A 20,343-nucleotide genomic window follows, 5' to 3' on the forward strand; every position below is an offset into this window, starting at 1 on the left:
TACTTGTATCAGTGGACTTCTCCAGGGTTACAGCTCAAGAATCTACCTTCTGTCTAAAGACACATTACATATAGATTTGAAAGCAATTTCCCATTATTTTTTGTTATATAAAACACAGTCTATTCATACCCTCCTGTGGTCAGGAACAAACCCACACTACTGATGCAATCTGGGATGTTTGTTTCCCTGCTCACCCAATACTGGAGAAATGGCAATGGCGGGGGTGTCAGTGTCGAATAGTCAACCACAGAGAGAGAGAGATCTTTTTACTTTGTGCAACCAACATCACATTCCCTAGTGGCTGCTGAATGAAACACTGAACTGTTCCTGAACTATAATCGTGATCAGATGTTATCTCTTCTCATTCAAAAGTAAGCAAAAACTCCACCAGATGACCTTGGTTCGCTTGTCACAGCTGCATCTACACCACACATTTAAAGCACGTGGTTTTCCCCAAAAGGTTCATGGGAACTGTAGTTTGTTAAGGGTGTTGGGAATTATAGCTCTGTGGGGAGTAAATTACAGTTCTCAAGATTTTCGGAGGGTAGTCATGATGTTTGCTGCGAATATGATCAAAGAGGATAGACTATGTCTGGTCTTTTTTGAACATTTGTTCTTATTTATTTGCAGTGAGGTTATAGCAGACTTGAGAACTCATCCTGATTTGCTAGCACAGTGTTTACACATCTTCATGTTCATCATTTGCACCCTACACTCTGCAGTGGGTTTCCACATCACTTTCCTACCAGCAAAATGTCAGTTTTGAAAAGGGGTTGTTTTTTTTTTCACTGGAGCCCAAACCTAAATTTCGGCTATGCACTTGAATGCTATCTGCAAAACACTGGCAATCTGAAAGCAATCCAGGACTGTCTGGACCAAGAAGCTGACTTTGGGAACTCAAGTGGCGGATCACCTTAAAAAGATAGCAAATCACCCATTATTTCATTCATTACTGTATTTTCTGAACCAGAAGGGACAACTGGATTTTCTGCCTCGGGCACCAGACTGTCTTGGTCCAGCTTTGCAACAGAGCTTTTTTACTTTCTTTCACCAATACAGTGCTATTACTGTGCTTAGAACATGAAGAAGAATGACTCACCCATCGCTACATAGGGTTAAAGTCACTTCCGTTTTCTGTTGCCATGGGGAACTCAGTGTCCTAGAAATTTGTCCTTTCTCCCACTCAAATGTGTGGGAGTCAAAAGCCCAGCAGAGCCAAACCTTTTCTTTAAAATTGTTGTTGTTGTTGCCTCCCCGACCCCTCAAAAAATAAGCAAACTCTCTTTCTGGCCTTGCAACGCCATGGGACGGTTCCAAGAACCATCAAATTAATGGTGTCATTCCCCTCAGCTTGCAAAAATTCTTTTAAGCAGAGATTAAGTAAATATTTGAAGCAAAGCAATGTAAAACAGTCGGCTTAATTTTAGTACTTAAACTGGTCAGAGAATTGTGGGGGTGGACACAAGGATATATCACTGCTTTTTCAGTATTCTGGGTGCCATTTGTGCCATTGGGATTGGTAGGGCAGGGAGGTCAAGAGTGGGCGGGGCCACAGACAGTGAGAGGCGGAGCCACAGCCAACAACAGGTGAGTTTTGTTTCCTCCCTCCTCCCTGCTGATTTCCAGGAGAGCAGAACTAGACTAAGGAGGAAGATGTTACCCCTAGACAGGCCAAGTCAAAGGACAGGCAGGTTGGGGGTCTGGCTGATGGCAGAGTGAGGTTGGTAACATGGCACCGCACTGGCAGGAGACATAAGGCAAGCAATACCAAGATGTGAAACTTGTCAATCAGCTTAATGTGCATTATGGCATCCCAACAAAGAGAAGGAATAGCTCAGTTGGTAGAGCACAAGACTCTTAATCTCGAGGTTATGTGTTTGAGCCCCACATGGGGCAAAAAGATTCCTGCATTGCAAGGGGGCTGAGCTAGATGACCCCCGCGTTCCCTTCCAACTCTATGATTCTAAGCTCCACGGAAAACTTTAGATTCGCGAGGATACTGCTGGATGTAGAGGGCTGCAGTAGGAGGCTATACATCTCAAATGCATTGATGCAGTGACACCTAGTGTTCTTCTTAAATATTTCTGCATTTTTATAAGCCTCCTGTGAAAGGGATTCTAGATAAACTGGAGCTAAAATCGATACTACCCTGAGCTAGGGTAACATCACAACACTGTGGTTTTTATTTTGGGGCCATGGATTGATTCTGATTCAGATGTAGAGGTTGCCAGGAGGGACTTCCAAACATGGCTGGGTCTCTCACCAATGGCCCATTCACACATACAGTGGTGTTGAATCACTTCTTTTTTTAAAATGTATTTTTATTAAAGATTTTCTTGGTTTACAAAAGTATGCACAATGTCTCTCTTTCTCTCTCTCTCTCTCTTTTTTCCAAGTAACATTTTTTTACAGATCAGTTTCATTTGTTGAGGCATTAGGAAGAAAAGGGGGAAAGGGGTGGAGGGGTGGAAAGATGAGCAGGGGTGGGGTCGGGTGGCGATGTTTCTATTTTACTTAATATATGTGGGGTTTGGTGTCAGCATTGCTTGTGCAGGTTCTGTGCTGTTCCTTTGGTGGTGAGAGAGGTTGGGGTTGGCCTAGGGTGTGGCTGTTCGTTTGTGGTTTGCTGTGGTGGTCTTAGTTTTCATGTGTGAGTGGGGTGGGTGGGTGTTTTGGTTCAGGTTAGCCATATTGATTTGTATGATGTTGGTGGATTTTTGTCATTGTCTTGTTGGGCTGTGTGTGTGATAAAATGGAGCCATACCGGGGTGAAGGCATCTTCTTCTATTTGTCCCCGTGTCAGTTTCAGTTTATTGGTTAATTTTTCTAGTAAGGCTGTTTCCCATACAGTGGTACCTTGGGTTAAGTACTTACAGTGGTGCCTCGCAAGACAAAATTAATCCGTTCCATGAGTCTCTTCGTATAGCGGTTTTTTCGTCTTGCGAAGCAAGCCCATTGACAGCTTAGCAGATTAGCGCTATTAGCAGTTTAGCGTCTTTTAGCGGCTTATCAGCTTAGCGGATCAGCTGATAAGCGGCTTAGCGGTTTAGGAAAAGGGGGGGGAACCCGCAGGAACTCGCAAGACATTTTCGTCTTGTGAAGCAAGCCCATAGGGAAATTCGTTTTGCGAAGCGCCTCCAAAACGGAAAACCCTTTCGTCTAGCGGGTTTTCCGTCTTGCGAGGTGTTTGTCTTGCGGGGCACCACTGTAATTCGTCCCAGAGGTCCATTCTTAATCTGAAACTGTTCTTAACCTGAAGCACCACTTTAGCTAATGGGGCCTCCTGCTGCTGCTGCGCCGCCAGAACATGATTTCTGTTCTCATCCTGAAGCAAAGTTCTTAACCCGAGGTAATATTTCTGGGTTAGTGGAATCTGTAACCTGAAGCGTATGTAACCTGAAGTGTATGTAACCCGAGGTACCACTGTACTATTTGGTACCATTGGTCCATGCTTACTCCTGACAGGTCTCTCCGGTGCCTGGTTATGGTATTTCTGGCTGCTGAAAGTAGGTGGGTTTCTAAGCGCTGCCGCCACAGGATATTTCCCTCTATTTCCAGGCTTCAGAGGAAGAGTGCTGCGGCTGTAACCAAAACAGCACCACCCGCGCACCCAAGAGAGGCGTACGCAGACCCCAGGAAGCATCAAGGTTTGCAAAAGCACAAAGGATCTTCCAGGAACAGCAGTGGTCAGCAGGACTGAACATGCTTAGACTGACTGTATCAGAAGGGATATCGGAAAACAGGGAGTGAGGGGAATGGGATGGCAGATTCTGACTAAACGTCAGGAAGACTTTCCTGATGGTTAAGAGCTATGCAACAAACTCCCTTGCGTGGTTGTGGACTCTCCTTCCTTGCAGGTTTTTAAGCAGAGGTTGGGTGGCCACCTGTTGCGGATGCTTTAGTTGAGATCCCTGCATTTCAGGGGGTTGGACTAGATGATCCTTGGGTCCCTTCCAACTCTAAGATTCTATGGTTCCCAGACTTAATTCAGTAACCATACTGCTCTAACTGGGGGCAACAGCTGCAGCCACCAGATACTACTACAAGTTATTTTATTTTTCTCATTTAAAAAACCCACGTGCAGCAGGTATCTGTGATCTGTGATCCGCCTGGCTTTCAATTTGAATTTAGCCTGATCTTTTATTCCCTTTCCTTCCCTCCTCCTCTGCATTTTATAAAGATTATCCGTTCTGGATCCCACAGCTAATTCTCCCCTCATCTCCACGCTGGCCCAAATAGGACTAATTTAGCCAGCTAGACCTGGTGATCATCTAATGTTTATTGGATAGATTTTCCCCCTAAATTGATTTTTGATTTTTGAATTCTGAATTTATTGTTATTCATGTTTTATACTGTATTTTACGGGTTTTTTTGTTGTTGCATCAATTAAGTGTTTTAAATTTGTTGTTAGCCACCCTGTAATGGTTCTAGGGGTTGCTCGTGCGTAAGCCGGTGCAAACACCTGGCTGGGTTGCCTGAGTGAACCTTTTCTGTCCGGACAGCCACTCACCCGTGGCTGTCTCAATCACTGGCACAATCCGTCAGTGGGCGTTTCTTAAACTTCTTCCAGCAAAGAAGCTCTTTCACGCCTAGTCTCCTCCTACTCTCTCTGTGCGAAAGCCTTCTGCGCAAGGAGGGCGTGGGCAGCGGAGGACCCCTACTCTCCCCGCTGGTCCCCGGCAAGGAGTCATGGGACCGCCTCGCCGCTTCCCCCATCTGCCCCCCTTCTCCACTGGTGCTACGCTGATTCTCTTCCCCAGAAGATGGGCTGCCTCTCCCAATCCCGGGACGCTCTCTGGAATCCCTCTGGATTTTGCTCTCTCCCTCCGGCCCTGATGGCAGTTCCCTGACACACCCTAAGCCCGGTTTTCTGAATCAGGAAGGGCAGGGTATAAATAAAAATTTATTTACTTATTTATTTATTATTACCCATCTCTATTGATGTGCCTCCAGTGAAGGCAAGTTGTGTTTCAGAGCAAAGTAAGGGCTAATTCCTTGCCAGCTCCCTGTATGAAAGTCTCCAGGTGTCTGGGAACAGAGGTCAGCTGTCTGATGACTGAAACTAGAAGGGGAATACAGAAGGGGCGAATCGTCCCGGCAGACGGAAGCCCGGTTGAATCCTCACTGCCAAAACAAAGATTAATCTGACAAATACAAAGCAACACGTAGGCTAACAGTATACCAACAATATTTATATAACACTATCGAACCGTTTCTTAATTCACAATCAGAAAACATACAATATGTACATGGAGTCACGAACTAATATGAGTCAAGTAGATAGTCTATGAAAAGAAATGATCAGATTAGTATCTGACCGTAAAGAATCACTGAATATTGAGGCTAAACGTCTTCCAAAGTCAATATCCTATACAGAATTTTGCTGAGGGTGAGCTGGAGAGAGATGGTGCTATAAGCACAGCAACACAGAAGAATGATGGCAGGTGCTCCAAACGCAGCAACAGCAACAGAACAGTGCTTTCAGTACAGAACAGTGCTTTTCAGTTTCAATAAATGTTCTTCATCAGCTGGCAATAATATAAAATAAAATCTATTACAATAAAATACATTCAAATGACATACCTGCATATTCAATAATAATAGTAATAATAATAATAATTTATTATTTATACCCCACCCATCTGGCTGGGTTTCCCCAGCCACTCTGGGTGGCTTCCAACAAAACACTAAAATACAATAACCTCATTTCATTTCAATAACCTATGAAACATTAAAAGCTTCCCTAAACAGGGCTGCCTTCAGATGTCTTCTAAAAGTTTGGTAGTTATTTTTCTCTTTGACATCTGGGGGGAGGGCGTTCCACAGGGCGGGTGCCACTACCGAAAAGGCCCTCTGCCTGGTTTCCTGTAACTTGGCTTCTTGCAGCAAGGGAACCGCCAGAAGGCCCTCAGCGCTGGACCTCAGTGTCCGGGCAGTGATAAGGGGTTGTGATATGATAACAGATACATTACCAAGTCAAATGTCCACAAAGGTACACCAAATAACAGTGGATCAGCTGTCACTCAAAAGCGAATTATATTACGTATTTAAAATTTGTATCCCACTCCTCCCAAAAGGAGCCCAGAGAGGAAAGCACACAAACCGCAAAACAATTAAAACAATTCCAATACAGGTGCAGGACTGGGTAACATCTCTGCTTAAAAGGCTTGTTAGAAGTGGAAGGTGCTGAGAAGACATTGGAGATGTTTAACAGGAGGGAACTGCACGTAGGTGCCACAACACTTGAATATTGCACAGAATCATATAATTGAAAAACACCCTTAGGCTCATCTTGTCCAACTCCCTACATTGCAGGAATATGCAGCAGTCCCTTGCAGGGATTGAATCTGTAGCCTGGGCATTATGAGTACCACGCTCTAACCAACTGAGCTATTGATGAGTGGATCTCCTGATAATATGGTACAGTGGTACCTTGGTTCTCAAAAGCCTTGGTTCCCAAACGCCCAAAACCCAGAAGTAAGTGTTCTGGTTTTCTAAAGCTGAACGTCCGATGCGGCTGTCGGCTATTGTTTCTGGGGCGCCTGCAGGAATCAGAAGCTGTGCCTTGGTTTTCGAACATTTCGGAAGTCAAACGGACTTCCGTAACGTATTAAGTTTGGCGCTTTTGTTTTTGCTATTTATTTTGCGTTTTTGTTTTTGAGAATGGAACCCAGTCAGCTACTGATTGATTGGTTGTGTGACTGCGGAAATGGATAAAAGCTCCCTATTCAGACAATGACTATCATCAGTGCACGTAGGAATTTTTATTTTTATTAATTTTTATCATCTACAATACTGTCTTACTTATTTTAAAGTACAAACATTGATTTTTGCTTTCATTTTATGGATCAGTGGTCTTGTTAGATAGTAGAATTCATGTTAAAGTGCTATTTTAGGGCTTGTGTGTAAAAGTCTGGAATGGATTGATCCCTTTTGCATTACTTTCTATGGGAAAGCGCGCCTTGGTTTTGGAACGCTTTGGTTTTGGAACAGACTTCCGGAACGGATTAAATTTGAGAACCAAGGTATCACCGTATCTGCAAGAAGTTCTCACCTGCAGTATACAGTGATCAGCTGGCTACATAAAGGGTAAAAATGATATTTCAAGCTTCCTGATCCCCAGTTATATCACTTTCTTTGCACCAAAACCATCACCTTGAACTTAGCCCAAGAGCTAATTAGCAGCCAGTGCAATTGTTTCAGAGGCAGTACAACATAGTGGTGATATCCTGGCCCAGTGAGCAGTTAAGCTGCCACATATTGCAGTAGCTGCAGCTTCTTGGTCAGCCTCAAGGGCAGCCCCACATAGAGCGCATTGCAGTTGTCCAGCCTGGAGGCTGCCAGCACATGGAGGACTAGTGGTCAGGCTATATAGAACGTGCAAAATCCTACTAAGTGAATGGATCTTCTCTCCTGCTTACCTCCCCTGCTGCTCCCAGTCAAGGCATGAAATTACATTTACAATCTGCATGTGACATTTCTGCATCTTTCAAAGGAGTTGTGGCTCTTGAGTCTCTGGCCTGCCTATCTGAGCGTGTGCGTAGTCTTGTGTAAAAGATCCGGTTCTAACAGAGTCGCTAAAGTTATCATTTTCCGCACGGATCGCTTTACCAACATGCTAATTGAAAAGAGAATTTATGATTAAGTCTGAAGAGGACAAAACGCGCATTTGCGAGTGCAATAATGCGTGAACATTGCCAGAAATGGCAGGGGCTTGCTAAGTGCCGTTTAATTAAGACCAGGACTTTTGCATCACCCATTTGACTGACAAGGATGAAGCTGAGGTGAGAAGAAACAACTAATAATGTAAGAAGAAAGCATAGAAATCTTCATGTTGTGGACGTCATTGAACAGTTAAAGCACACAGTTAAAGCACATGACTTCCCCCTGAGAATCCTGGGAGCTGTAGTTTGTTAAGGGTGCTGGGAATTGTAGCTTTGTGAGGGGCAAATTACAGCTCCCAGGATTCTTGGGGAGGGGGGAGATATGCACTTTAAATATGTGTGGTGTTTGAAGCATGGAGAGATAAAATCCCAGTAGGCCAGGGGCATGCATTCTGTGGCCCTCTAAATGCTTTGGAACTATAATTCCCATCATTAGACAAATTCACAGAGCATAGGCTTTTTGAAGGCTATTACATGGCTGGAGTTGCTAGGCCTTTGGGCTGATCTAGTTGGGCTCTTATTGTTATGTACTGAAGTTCTCACCCTGGGCCAGCAGGGGGATACTGTAGATAGTTATGCAAATAAGGAATCGAAAGTGACATTCAGTGATTGGATAGTTTTAGAAAATTGTTACAGTTACATTGTACTGTAGCTCTATATAAGCAGGCTGACTGAACCCTTCAGTTCAGTTCTGTTCTGGCCTGTGAATAAACAAGAGCCGTTTAAAGAATCGCTGTGTCATCTGATATGTTCACCCACAACTTAACACTTATGTTGTCAGAAGCAGAACAAGAGATCTGTAAATTAGGATCTACCACAGGCAAGCATGAGGAACCTGTGGCCTTCAGAAGTTTGTAGGACTACAGCTCCCATCATGAGCCGACGCATGGGAGTTAACAGTCCAACAACACAGATTACTTATGCCCGGAGATACTTTTAACCCAATAACTGAACCTGAGCCTTTCCGTCCCCCATCACTGTTCCAACCCATCTGCTCCAGGCAGCGTGGCCAGAAAGCAAGGATGATGGGATTTGTAGTCCAGCTACACCGGGAGGGTCTGCATCCCTTCTGTAGGCTGGCCCAGGGGGTGACACGAGCCTGCTCCTTCTCAAAAGTAGTGGCAGTGGAGCTTTTTCCCAACACAAGACCCACATTTCCTTTTAGGCTCCGGCCTACTTGAATCCAGGCCAAAGCCAAGCCCTAGACTTTAAGAGCTTCTGAGCAGAAACGCAGGCGGACGGGGCTCTTGAGAGAGAATTTCAGGAACTACAGCTTATCTCTGCTGCAGCACCTGCCATAATTCTCCGCTTTGCAATAATGAGATGTTTACAGAAGCCTTGTTCTCTGTTTCTCGTGCTGGCTGAGGCTGATGGGAACTGTAGTCCAAAACATCTGGCGAGTGCCATGCCAGGGAAAGCTGCTCTAGATGAATTTTGATGTTGGCCCAAATAGAGATGCAACACTTCTGGAAATTTTGAAGCCATGGAAAAATATGTCCCGTTCCAACCTCCCCCCCCCCCATTCCACCCTCTGGCTTTCACATATTCATGTATTGAGCAGAGACAGCCGGCGGTAAACATAAAACACGAGAAAGCAACATTCCCTCTGAGGCTCCCTTAACCAATATTTAATAACGACAAGCGAGTGCTATCTCAAGCTGAGAATATACTTTCATTTTCCTGCTTTTCTGTCAGTCAGTATTATTGGCTTATTTGGATACATAGGATGTTGGTTTTTCATCTTAGCTCCGCAGAGCATAATTGGAAACAATGGCTGTGACTCAGCCAGAGTGTCAATAACTCTGTGTACACCAGGAAGTGGTCACTCCTCTTGGGAAAATGGGCAAAAAGGTTTACACAATAAATCAGCCAAGTTAAGGATGACTGTGTCTTAAGTTCATTGCTTTTCACTAGTAATCTTAAATTATTTGTAACTCAAGAGCTGAACACATGGTCCAAACATCCTGATTCTATTAATGTTACGATTTCCATTTCCATTTGGAATTTGTGTTAACCCTTATTTGAACCAAGCTGGAATGATAGTATTTCTGATGGTGCTCTGCTGCCTGAGGATCTTTTTAATCATCACCTAAATGACGTATTCAAAAACAAAACCGGATTTTACAAAAACACTTAGAACGCAACCCATCTAGGTATTAGCAGAGTGACTGGGATAAAGCAGATGGAGTGCGGGGAGAATAGAAACTGATAATACTTCCCTGAGGTAAACTGAACAAAAACAGCATATAACACGCGGAGGAATAAACCAAAAGGTTTTTCTTTCTTAGGTCAGGCCTACACAGGAAGAAAACTAGTTCAGAACCACTCCCCACCCTCTTGAATCCTCCAGCTGTTAAATCTCAACTGTCTTCATCACTGACAGCTAATTCCCAACTGACCAGATCTTCATGCCAGTAGTCTGCTGTCAGACAGACCAATAGCAGAATTACACCCAAGTTACAGACTAGATGGTCCTTGCTGTTGTACTTCCAACACTAGACCCACCTTGAGCTGCCCATGGGGCATAATCCAGAATGCGGCCGCTAAACTGGTGACTGGGGGCGGCCACCAAGACCACATAACACCGGTCTTGAAAGACCTACATTGGCTCCCAGTATGTTTCTGAGCACAATTCAAAGTGTTGGTGCTGATTTTTAAAGCCCTAAATGGCCTCGACTCAGTATACCTGAAGGAGCGTCTCCACCCCCATCGTTTTGAGACTTGCCTTTGCCCCCAGTGCAACTGGATCACCTTGCACATGTTTTAAGAACATAAGAGCATCTTATGCCCTATAGCCCTGTGGTCCATTGAGCCCAGCATCCTGTTCTCAGCCAGGTGCCCCGGGGCAGCCTGCAAGCAGGACTGGAGCCCAGCTGCCCTCTCCCCACCTGCCGTTTCCAGCAAGTGCTACTTAGAAACCTCGTGCCTCAGACACTGGGGGCTTGAAGCGTCCGTTCTCCAACAGCATTTCCTCCTGATTTATGCATGCTAAGGAGGCTTCTGAGAGCCAGCGTGGTGTAGTGGTTAAGAGCGGTAGCCTTGTAATCTGGGGAACCGGGTTCGCGTCTCCGCTCCTCCACATGCAGCTGCTGGGTGACCTTGGGCCAGTCACACTTCTTTGAAGTCTCTCAGCCCCACTCACCTCACAGAGTGTTTGTTGTGGGGGAGGAAGGGAAAGGAGATTGTTAGGCGCTTTGAGACTCCTTAAAGGGAGTGAAAGGCGGGATATCAAATCCAAACTCTTCTTCTTCTTCTTCTTCTGCCCAGACACTGAGGTCCAGCGCTGAGGGCTGTTCCCTCATTGCGAGAAGCAAAGCTACAGGGAACCAGGCAGAGGGCCTTCTTGGTAGTGGCGCCCGCCCTGTGGAACGCCCTCCCATCAGATGTCAAAGAGATAAACAACTACCTAACAGTTAGAGGACATCTGAAGTTCAGGGAAGTTTTTAATGTGTTTTTCATCTTTGTTGGAAGCCACCCAGAGTGGCTGGGGAAACCCAGCCAGATGGGCAGGGTACAAATAATAAATTATTACTACTACTATTACTACTACTACTACTAAACATGTCCCTATTTCTATTTCCCAGCAGACCTCAAGTATGCATATGATAATACCAAACATGCCACAATGAGTGTGGCCTTGCTGTGATTGTGAGGGTCTTCCACGCCTTGTGTGTGAAGAAGCTTTTCTGTCCTGGACTTAACCCCACATGGATGCATTCAGCAGCTTCCTTGCCTCCAGATCCCTGTGTGCATGGATAACCCGGAAGGGAAGCGTGGCATTGAATATTCTGTGAAGGGCAAAGAGAAGCCTCACTTTCATTGAATTATCTGGCAGCAAAAACATCCTGGCTGAGGGGCAGTGGAAAGGGACAACACCATACCCTCCAACACTTCTCCAAAGAAAATAAGAATGTCCTATTCAGTGCTTTTTTCCCCTGGGGGTACGCAGAGGTATGCATACCCCTAAACATTTTGTGGATCTAAGTTTGGCCTCATTGAGGGGCAGTATTTCAATATGAGTAGGAAAATGAGAGTACCCCTAAATATTTTTTTTAGGGGAAAAAGCACTGGTCCTAAATAATAATAATAATAATAATAATAATAATAATAATAATAATACCCCCATCTGATTGGATTGCCCAGACACTCTGGGTGGCTTCCAACATATAATATTTAAAACACTAAACATTTAAAAACTTCCCTATACAGGGCTGCCTTCAGATGCCTTCTAAAGGTTGTATAGTTACTAGCAGTCACGAAATTAAAAGATGCCTGCTTCTTGGGAGAAAAGCAATGACAAACCTAGACAGCATCTTAAAAAGCAGAGACATCACCTTGCCAACAAAGGTCCGTATAGTTAAAGCTATGGTTTTCCCAGTAGTGATGTATGGAAGTGAGAGCTGGACCATAAAGAAGGCTGATTGCCGAAGAATTGGTGCTTTTGAATTATGGTGCTGGAAGAGTCTCTTGAGAGTCCCATGGACTGTAAGAAGATCAAACGCATCCATTCTTAAGGAAATCAGCCCTGAGTGCTCACTGGAAGGACAGATCGGCTCCAATACTTTGGCCACCTCATGAGAAGAGAAGACTCCCTGGAAAAGACCCTGATGTTGGGAAAGATGGAGGGCACAAGGAGAAGGGGACGACAGAGGACGAGATGGTTGGACAGTGTTCTCGAAGCAACCAGCATGAGTTTGACCAAACTGCAGGAGGCAGTGGAAGACAGGAGTGCCTGGCGTGCTCTGGTCCATGGGGTCACGAAGAGTCAGACACGACTAAACGACTAAACAACAACAAAAATTACTTATCTCCTTGGCTCGGGGGTCACATAACTCCATGCCCTCCAACATTTCTCTGATGAAAATAGGGACGTCCTAAGAAAAAGCAGGACATTCTGGGAACAAATGAGAAACTGGGGCAGCTTCTGTAAATCCAGGACTGTCCCTGGAAAATAGGGACACTTGTAGGGTCTGCTACACTATCTCTGGGAATCCCACCCCCAGACACAAAGTAGAGCCCAAGGGATGGATCACATTCTTTATAGGGTGTACTAAGAGGCCTTGCTGTCTGAATCTTTTTCAGTGCCTTGGGCGTGTTTCATTCAAGGAAGCAAACAACGTAAAAGTATCGTGACTACTGTTTCCAAGACAGTATGTGGTGTGTCCAGGCTCCTATTGCAAAACCTTGGTGCGAGCAGAGAGCAGGCACAGAGCGAGAAGCTCATAATGAACACAGGCTGCCTTTTTGTGGTGACTGGAAGAATGCTGATTTTCTTTGGGATTTTAAGCATTGTCTCTGGAATTATCGCCTTCTTCCCTGTTTTTTCCTATAAACCGTGGTTTGCCGGCTGGAGCGTTCGCCTTGCTTCTCCCATGTGGAGCGGAGCTTTGGTAGGCAGAACTGAATTATATCTAAATTTATATAGCTGTACAACTGGGAAGGGATGCGGGTGGCGCTGTGGGTTAAACCACAGAGCCTCTTGGGCTGGCCGATCAGAAGGTCGGCGGTTCGAATCCCTGCGACAGGGTGAACTCCCGTTGCTCGGTCCCTGCTCCTGCCAACCTAGCAGTTTGAAAGCACGTCAAAGTGCAAGTAGATAGGCAGGAAGGTAAACGGCGTTTCCGTACGCTGCTCTGGTTCATCAGAAGCGGCTTAGTCATGCTGGCCACATGACCCGGAAGCTGTACGCTGGTTCCCTTGCCCAATATAGTGAAATGAGCGCCGCAACCCCAGAGTCGGCCACGACTGGACCTAATGGTCAGGGATCCCTTTACCTTTACCTATGACTGGGAAATGATAGTAACGTTGCTACTGATCAGCCTTGTTGCTGACATATAATCTGGAACCTTTTAAGGTTCTGGAATTTCAAGAATGAGTGAAAGAAATCCTTGCCGAATGTAATCTACATGGCTAGTAGCCATTGATAGGCCTCTATCACAAGATGAGGCACATACACACAATTTGAATGGCTATGTCTATGAACCTTGTGGGGGACTGGCCCCCTCAAATATTTTGTTGGGGGTGAAGGGAGCTCAGTCCCCCATGAGTTGGCTCCTATGTGAGAGAGGGTGAATGCACATACAGACATCTCCCCTGAATTTTCCATATCGATTTGAAATATCCCACCCAATCGCCAGCTTCTGGTCTATACTTCTATGTTACACTGCTAAAGGCCTTGATGCAATGTTGGATCCCTCCTCTCCCTTTGTGTTTAGAGATGAAAACAAAATGTTAGGGCTGGCTCGAGGGGAGAAAAAGCAACAACATTATCTGTAAACAAGTGCAGTTTTGCGAAGTTTGGGAGAGAAAACAAGATCGCTGGGCAGCGCATTTGTAGCAAAGTTGAAATTGATCATCTAATAGCTGAAACTCCCCGGCTGGAGTTGGCCCAGTTCTGAGCATGAACTAATCCCTCCTGGCTTTCTTTCTCTCTGTTCCCTCCACCACATGTGTAAATTGAGGGAGTCTCGCTTGGAAAAGCAGATGGGAAAAGAGGTTTGGCCACTCTTGCCTCCTACGTGGGCTCGTCCCAGTGTTCTTACGTTGCTGTGTTATTTGTTCTGGCTAAAACCCCTCTTGGACCCTGTGCAACCTTTCTTCCTCTCTTTCTGCCTGATGAATTTTGCCAACCTTTCCCGTGACTCCAGATTAGCCTTCCCCAACCTGGTGCCCTCCAGATGTTTTGGTCTACAGCATCCATCAGCCCCAGCCAGCACAGTTTCTCCAGATGTTTCTGCTTTCGTTCCTGGGAACTCTCTACAGTAGTACATGGTGCCAAGACCTCAATTCAGACTCCTTTTGCCTAAGAACTCTGTTCAAACTTCTGTTCTCAGAGGACAGGGCTGGGGAAGTTGTGCTCTACCCCAGTGTTTCCCAACCTTGGGTCTCCAGCTGTTTTTGAACTACAATTCCCATCATCCCTGACCACTGGTCTTGCTAGCTAGGGATGATGGGAGTTGTAGGCCAAAAACATCTGGAGGCCCAAGGTTGGGAAACACTGCTCTACCCTGTGTGTTATGGAGTTCCACAGGGGTCTGCATTGCCCTTACATACTTTATTTATTAAATTTATATCCTGCCCTTCATCCCAAGAGAGCTCAGGGGGAGAGGGCAAGCAACAAGCAATACTACAGTAAAATTGTTTTTAAAGCATATTTAATACGATTCCAATGCAGATGCAGTCTGGGAAGATCTTATTTTAAAAGGCTTCTTGAAAGAGGAAACTGCTTGAAACTGTTGGGGAATTTCATCCAAAGGCTTGGGCTGCAGCAGCGGGGGCGGGGGGGGGGGCGGCAAAATCAGTCAATTTCCGTTCTTTCGGTTTCTCATTTTCCCAAACTCTGTTCTCTGCATTTCTGCAGCAATTCGCGGTTTGCTTGCTTTACGAAAAAATGCTCGCAAAGATTCTCCAACCATTTTGGTGCAAATTTCTTTTCCTAAACGTATTTTTGTACAGAATTTAAACAAACGTACGCATTTTTGCAAGCAATTTCTCCTAACGTAATGCATTTTTCATATGCTGTTTTCACAAGCATGTTCACTTAAAAAAAAAAAAAAATTAGATTTTTCGTCATACAGTTCAAAAGAGAAATAATCCATAACAGAAAAGAAACATTAAATCATTATACAATATCCCAAAAGAAAAAAACATAAACAAAATAAAACAAACTCACCACCCTGTTTAGCTTCCCTCCACCGCTACTAGTTTTCTCTAGAATCAATTTTACCTTTATCATTGCATTCTGATTGTTTTTATTTTCTCTATATACATATACCAGTATAATAATAATATAATAATAATAATTTATTATTTATACCCCGCCCATCTGGCTGGGCTTCCCCAGCCACTCTGGGCGGCTTCCCAAAAAATATTAAAATACTGCAATACATCAAACATTAAAAGCTTCCCTAAACAGGGCTGCCTTCAGATGTCTTCTAAAAGTCTGGTAGTTGTTGTTCTCTTTGACATCTGGTGGGAGGGCGTTCCACAGGGAGGGCGCCACTACCGAGAAGGCCCTCTGCCTGGTTCCCTGTACCTTGGCTTCTCGCAGTGAGGGAACTGCCAGAAGGCCCTCGGTGCTGGACCTCAGTGTCCGGGTAGAACGATGGGAGTGGAGATGCTCCTTCAGGTATACTGGACCGAGGCCGTTTAGGGCTTTAAAGGTCAGCACCAACACTTTGAATTGTGCTCGGAAACGTACTGGGAGCCAACGTAGGTCTTTCAAGACTGGTGTTATATGGTCTCCCAGTCACCAGTCTGGCTGCTGCATTCTGGATTAGTTGTAGTTTCTGGGTCACCTTCAAAGGTAGCCCCACATAGAGCGCATTGCAGTAGTCCAAGCGGGAGATAACCAGAGCATGCACGACTCTGGCAAGACAGTCCGTGGGCAGGTAGGGTCTCAGCCTCCGTACCTGATGGAGCTGGTAGACAGCTGCCCTGCACACGGATTTGACCTGCGCCTCCATGGACAGCTGTAAGTCTAAAATGACTCCCAGGCTGCGCACCTGGTCCTTCAGGGGTACAGTTACCCCATTCAGGACCAGGGAGTCCTCCACACCTGCCCGCCTCCTGTCCCCAAAAAACAGTACTTCTGTCTTGTCAGGATTCAATCTCAATCTCTTTGATAGATTATTGTTTTGATGCATTTACATTCTTAGTCTAAGCATATTAGCATGTCTTTTTTAGAGCAGTATTTTGTCATATAGTCATCAAAGCATTGCCATTCATTTTTTAGTTTTTGATTTGACTCCTGTCGTATAGATGCTGTTAATTTAGCCAATTTTAAATATTCATTTAATTTGAGAATCCATTCCTCCTTGGTAGGTAGTTCTTTAGCTTTCCATTTAGATGCTATTACTATCCTAGCTGCGGTGCTCGCATATAAGAAAATTCTTTTTTTTATTTCGGTATTTCTTTTCCTAATAGGCCCAGTAAGTAAGCCTCTAGTTTTTTCGTTAATGGAATTTTAAGCATTTTTTTCAATTCCTCATGTATTTCTCACCACGTTCACTTTCTGTGCACATTATCCACTAATATATACATTTCTATAAACATTATTTGGCTGGAAAACTGCATCACAAAATATGGGAATGCAGGAAACTTATGCCCAACATGGGGCTCGAACACGCGACCTTGAGATTAAGAACCTAATGCTTTGCCATCTGAGCTATCCTCTATGCCAGCTTTTTGTGCATAGATTATTCCCTTAAACAGGATCTATCTGTCCTATAGTAGTAACCTATAGAAGGGCTTTCTTAAAAATAGAATGAATTATTTTCCATCAGCTTCTGGTTTTGCATGCTTCACATAGTGGGTTTATTTCCTTGTGTTGCGATTTCTTTCTTTTAAAGGAGTCTGTTTTGCAAAGTCCTTTGGAGAGAACAAAGGCCTATTAAACATTACTAACTTTATTATGTGTAACCATATGTTTCCCCCTCTGTCTACAGGCTGTTATTGCAGGTGTACTCCTTGCTCTGGCTGAAAAACAATGGACCCAGAGATACCTGGTAAATTTATGTAGTTATTCTATACAGTGCCACATTCTAGGCAGAAGGCAGGCAGAGTTAATCCAGGCATACGCTCTCAAGAGGAAGAAAAGGCACACAGCTGTAGCCTTAAGCTACAGATCAGATAAAGAATACAAGGTTTAAAGCAGGCACACTTTAAAACATTCTACCAGATTTACAAGACTGAGCAGGATCCAGAGATATTTCCTGACTTGAAAGAAGGGAATGTTGTTAGAACCAATAAAATCCATCAAACTAGTGGAACCTTCTTTTTTTTAATTATTTTTCAGTTTCCTTGATATATGGAAAGTGCATAAATAATAACCCCATCCTCGCAAAATGATCCTTATGGGATTTTTGCAAGTTTGGGTACATCTCTTTTTCTGCCATAACAAAAGGTGGTGGTTGTTTTGAAGAAAGAGATTATACTTTACCCCCATAAACACTGCATATGTTGTTGGGGTTTATTTGCACTGCTACCCTCCCCTGCCATTTATTGTTAATGTTTATTGATTGGATTTAATTAGTATTGCTGTCACAGAGGCTTTTTAGTATCCTTTTTTCTTTAATAAGCTGCCTTCAGGAAGCAGAGCTGGGGCAGCCTTCCTCTGAGACTCTGGTTAAGTTAGAGGAGTCAATACAGAAGGCTGTGTACGCACCACAACTTTTGAAGCGCATACCAAGCACATTTTCCTTCTTCAAAGAATTCTAGGCACTAGAGTTTACTAAGGATTTCTGGGAACTGTGAGGGGGTAAACCCCAGTGCCTGGAATCCTTTGAGGGTGGCATTGTGATTCAAACGTGCTTTAAAAGTATAGTCTGTACACAGTCTGAGAGAGATGGGTTGCTTAACTGAGCATTATACTGTACTAGGATTGCAGTAAAATTGCTGTGAAGGAGTCTGGGTTTGTAGGGGGGGGGGAGGTTAAGGCAGATTCACACCATTCCTCTTTCTAAATCATGGGTAGGCAAACTGTTAAGTTGTGGGTGAACATATCAGACAACACAGCGATTCTTCAAACAGCTCTTGTTTATTTACAGGCCAGAACAGAACTGAACTGAAGGGTTCAGCCAGCCTGCTTATATAGAGCTCCACTAGAACGCAACAGTAACCATTTTCTGTAACTATCCAATCACTGAACGTCACTTTTGATCCCTTATTTGCATATGTGGACCTGAGTGAAAACTATCTACAGTATCCCCCTGCTGGCCCAGGGTGAGAACTTCAGTACATAACACAAACCAAGGCCCGGGGGCTAGATCCGGCCCAATAGCCTTCTAAATCCAGTCTGCGGTCGGTCTGGGAATCAGCGTGTTTTTACATGAGTAGAATGTGTCCTTTTATTTAAAATGCATCTCTGGGTTATTTGTGGGGCATAGGAATACGTTCATATTTCCCCCCCAAAAAATATAGTCCAGCCCCCCACAAGGTACAGTGGACTGGCCCCCTGCTGAAAAAGTTTGCTGACCCCTGCTCTAAAGCATATAATGTATCTCTGCCACTAGCCAGATAAGACAAGATGCTTCTCTTTCCATTCCAGTGGGAAGCCGCTTTCACCTTTAGCATCTTGAACATCATCAGCTCTCCGGTTCAAGGTGCCATCGCCCTTGCAGCCCTCCTTCTTGGACCTTATTGCTACTACACTTTCGCTGGAGTTTCGGGTATGAACTACCTCGGTTATGCGGTCCTTTTGCCCTTTCCTTATGGCAAGTATTCTTCCCTGTGCAAGGACCCAGCAGGCTACGAGTGGTACCACCTGGCACTGCAGCTGCTAGACATTTGCTCCAGTCTTGCCATGCTCTCTGCATCCTTGGCCATTGTGACCAAACTCACAGCAAGACTGCTCCAGTTTGGACACTTAAATGTGAGTATTACTCAGTGGCGGGGAAGTAATGATTAAGTGCAGCATATAAGTATTCTTATTTGTCTGTTTCGTTTATTCCATTTAATGCCCATCTTTTATTTCATTGCATTGCACTGCACAATTCATAGTGTTGGTGCTGACCTTTAAAGCCCTAAACGGCCTCGGCCCAGTATACCTGAAGGAGCGTCTCCACCCCCATCGTTCTGCCCGGACATTGAGGTCCAGCGCCGAGGGCCTTCTGGTGGTTCCCTCACTGCGAGAAGTGAGGTTACGGGGAACCAGGCAGAGGGCCTTCTCAGTAGTGGCGCCCGCCCTCCCATCAGATGTCAAGGAAATAAACAACTATCTGACTTTTAGAAGGCATCTGAAGGCAGCCCTGTTCAGGGAAGGAACATTTCTTCATGGAGTTTTTGGTTTCCCCCTTTCCCCACAACATCCCTGTGAGGTAGGCTAGGCTGAGAAGCAGTGATTGGCCCAAGGTCACCCAGTAAGCTTCATGGTGGAGGCAGGATTTGAACCCTGGCCTCCAAGGAGCTCAAGGTTTCAGACCCCTTCTTTGTTTTATCCTCACAACAACCCTGCGGTAGGTTTAGGCTGAGAGACTGTGACAGGCCCAATGTCAAGCAGTGGTCAGCCAGGTTCTGGCCCAACACACTAACCACTACACTAGAAGTTGTTTTGTTTGGATTTTATCCTGGTCTTTGGATCTGCAAAAAATTGTGACCCATCATACCAGGCACTGCCCACTAACGGTGTATCATCTCCATAGGGAGAAGTCAACAAGCAAAAACAACTGGGCTGAACTGCCACGACGCATGGGTTTCAGGCTGCATTTGTAGTCTGGTGGACGTCAGCGGATGCCAGCATTAGAAGCAGAAGGGCATCAGTCTTGGTGTTTGCTGTCTTGTGTGGCGATTTCTCTCCTATGGGGTTCAGGGGCGCCGACTTATAAAAAATATTGGGGGGCGGGGGCCCATACCGACTTATAAAAAATATTGGGGGGGGGGCCAAGACCTCCAAACCGCTGCTGCTGGGGGAACGAAAGGGGCGAGCCCCGGGCTGCCCCGACCTTAAGTGAACCTGTGAGGGCCTGCCCTTTGCGGCAGCCGATTGGCTGCCGCCGTGGGCGGTGAATATTAATGAGCTAGGGGGAATCCCCGCTTCTCGCAGGGCTGACGCCAGCCCCGCGAGATTGTTGATGGGTCGAGAGCCCGCAACCCCACCCCCTCTCTAGATCGGGAGTGGCTTTGTTTTAACTCATTACTGAATGTATTTTAAAAGGTAACTATCGTCAAACAAGGAAAATTA

The 20,343-nt window shown here is 45.1% G+C and overlaps 1 protein-coding gene across 1 annotated transcript; it reads left to right on the top strand.

Annotated features, from left to right (window-relative positions):
- The first annotated feature begins 12,862 nt into the window (after positions 1 to 12,862).
- Positions 12,863 to 19,962, top strand: TMEM212 (transmembrane protein 212). The gene is made up of 4 exons (XM_081862871.1): positions 12,863 to 13,054; positions 17,111 to 17,170; positions 18,712 to 19,035; positions 19,805 to 19,962. Exons 1-4 carry the CDS (start codon positions 12,890 to 12,892, stop codon positions 19,835 to 19,837), a joined length of 582 nt encoding a protein of 193 aa, XP_081718997.1. The 5' UTR covers positions 12,863 to 12,889; the 3' UTR covers positions 19,838 to 19,962.
- The last annotated feature ends 381 nt before the right edge of the window (positions 19,963 to 20,343 follow it).

This window comes from Podarcis erhardii (genome assembly GCF_964252035.2).
Source record: "Podarcis erhardii genome assembly, chromosome: 5".
NCBI lineage: Eukaryota > Metazoa > Chordata > Lepidosauria > Squamata > Lacertidae > Podarcis > Podarcis erhardii.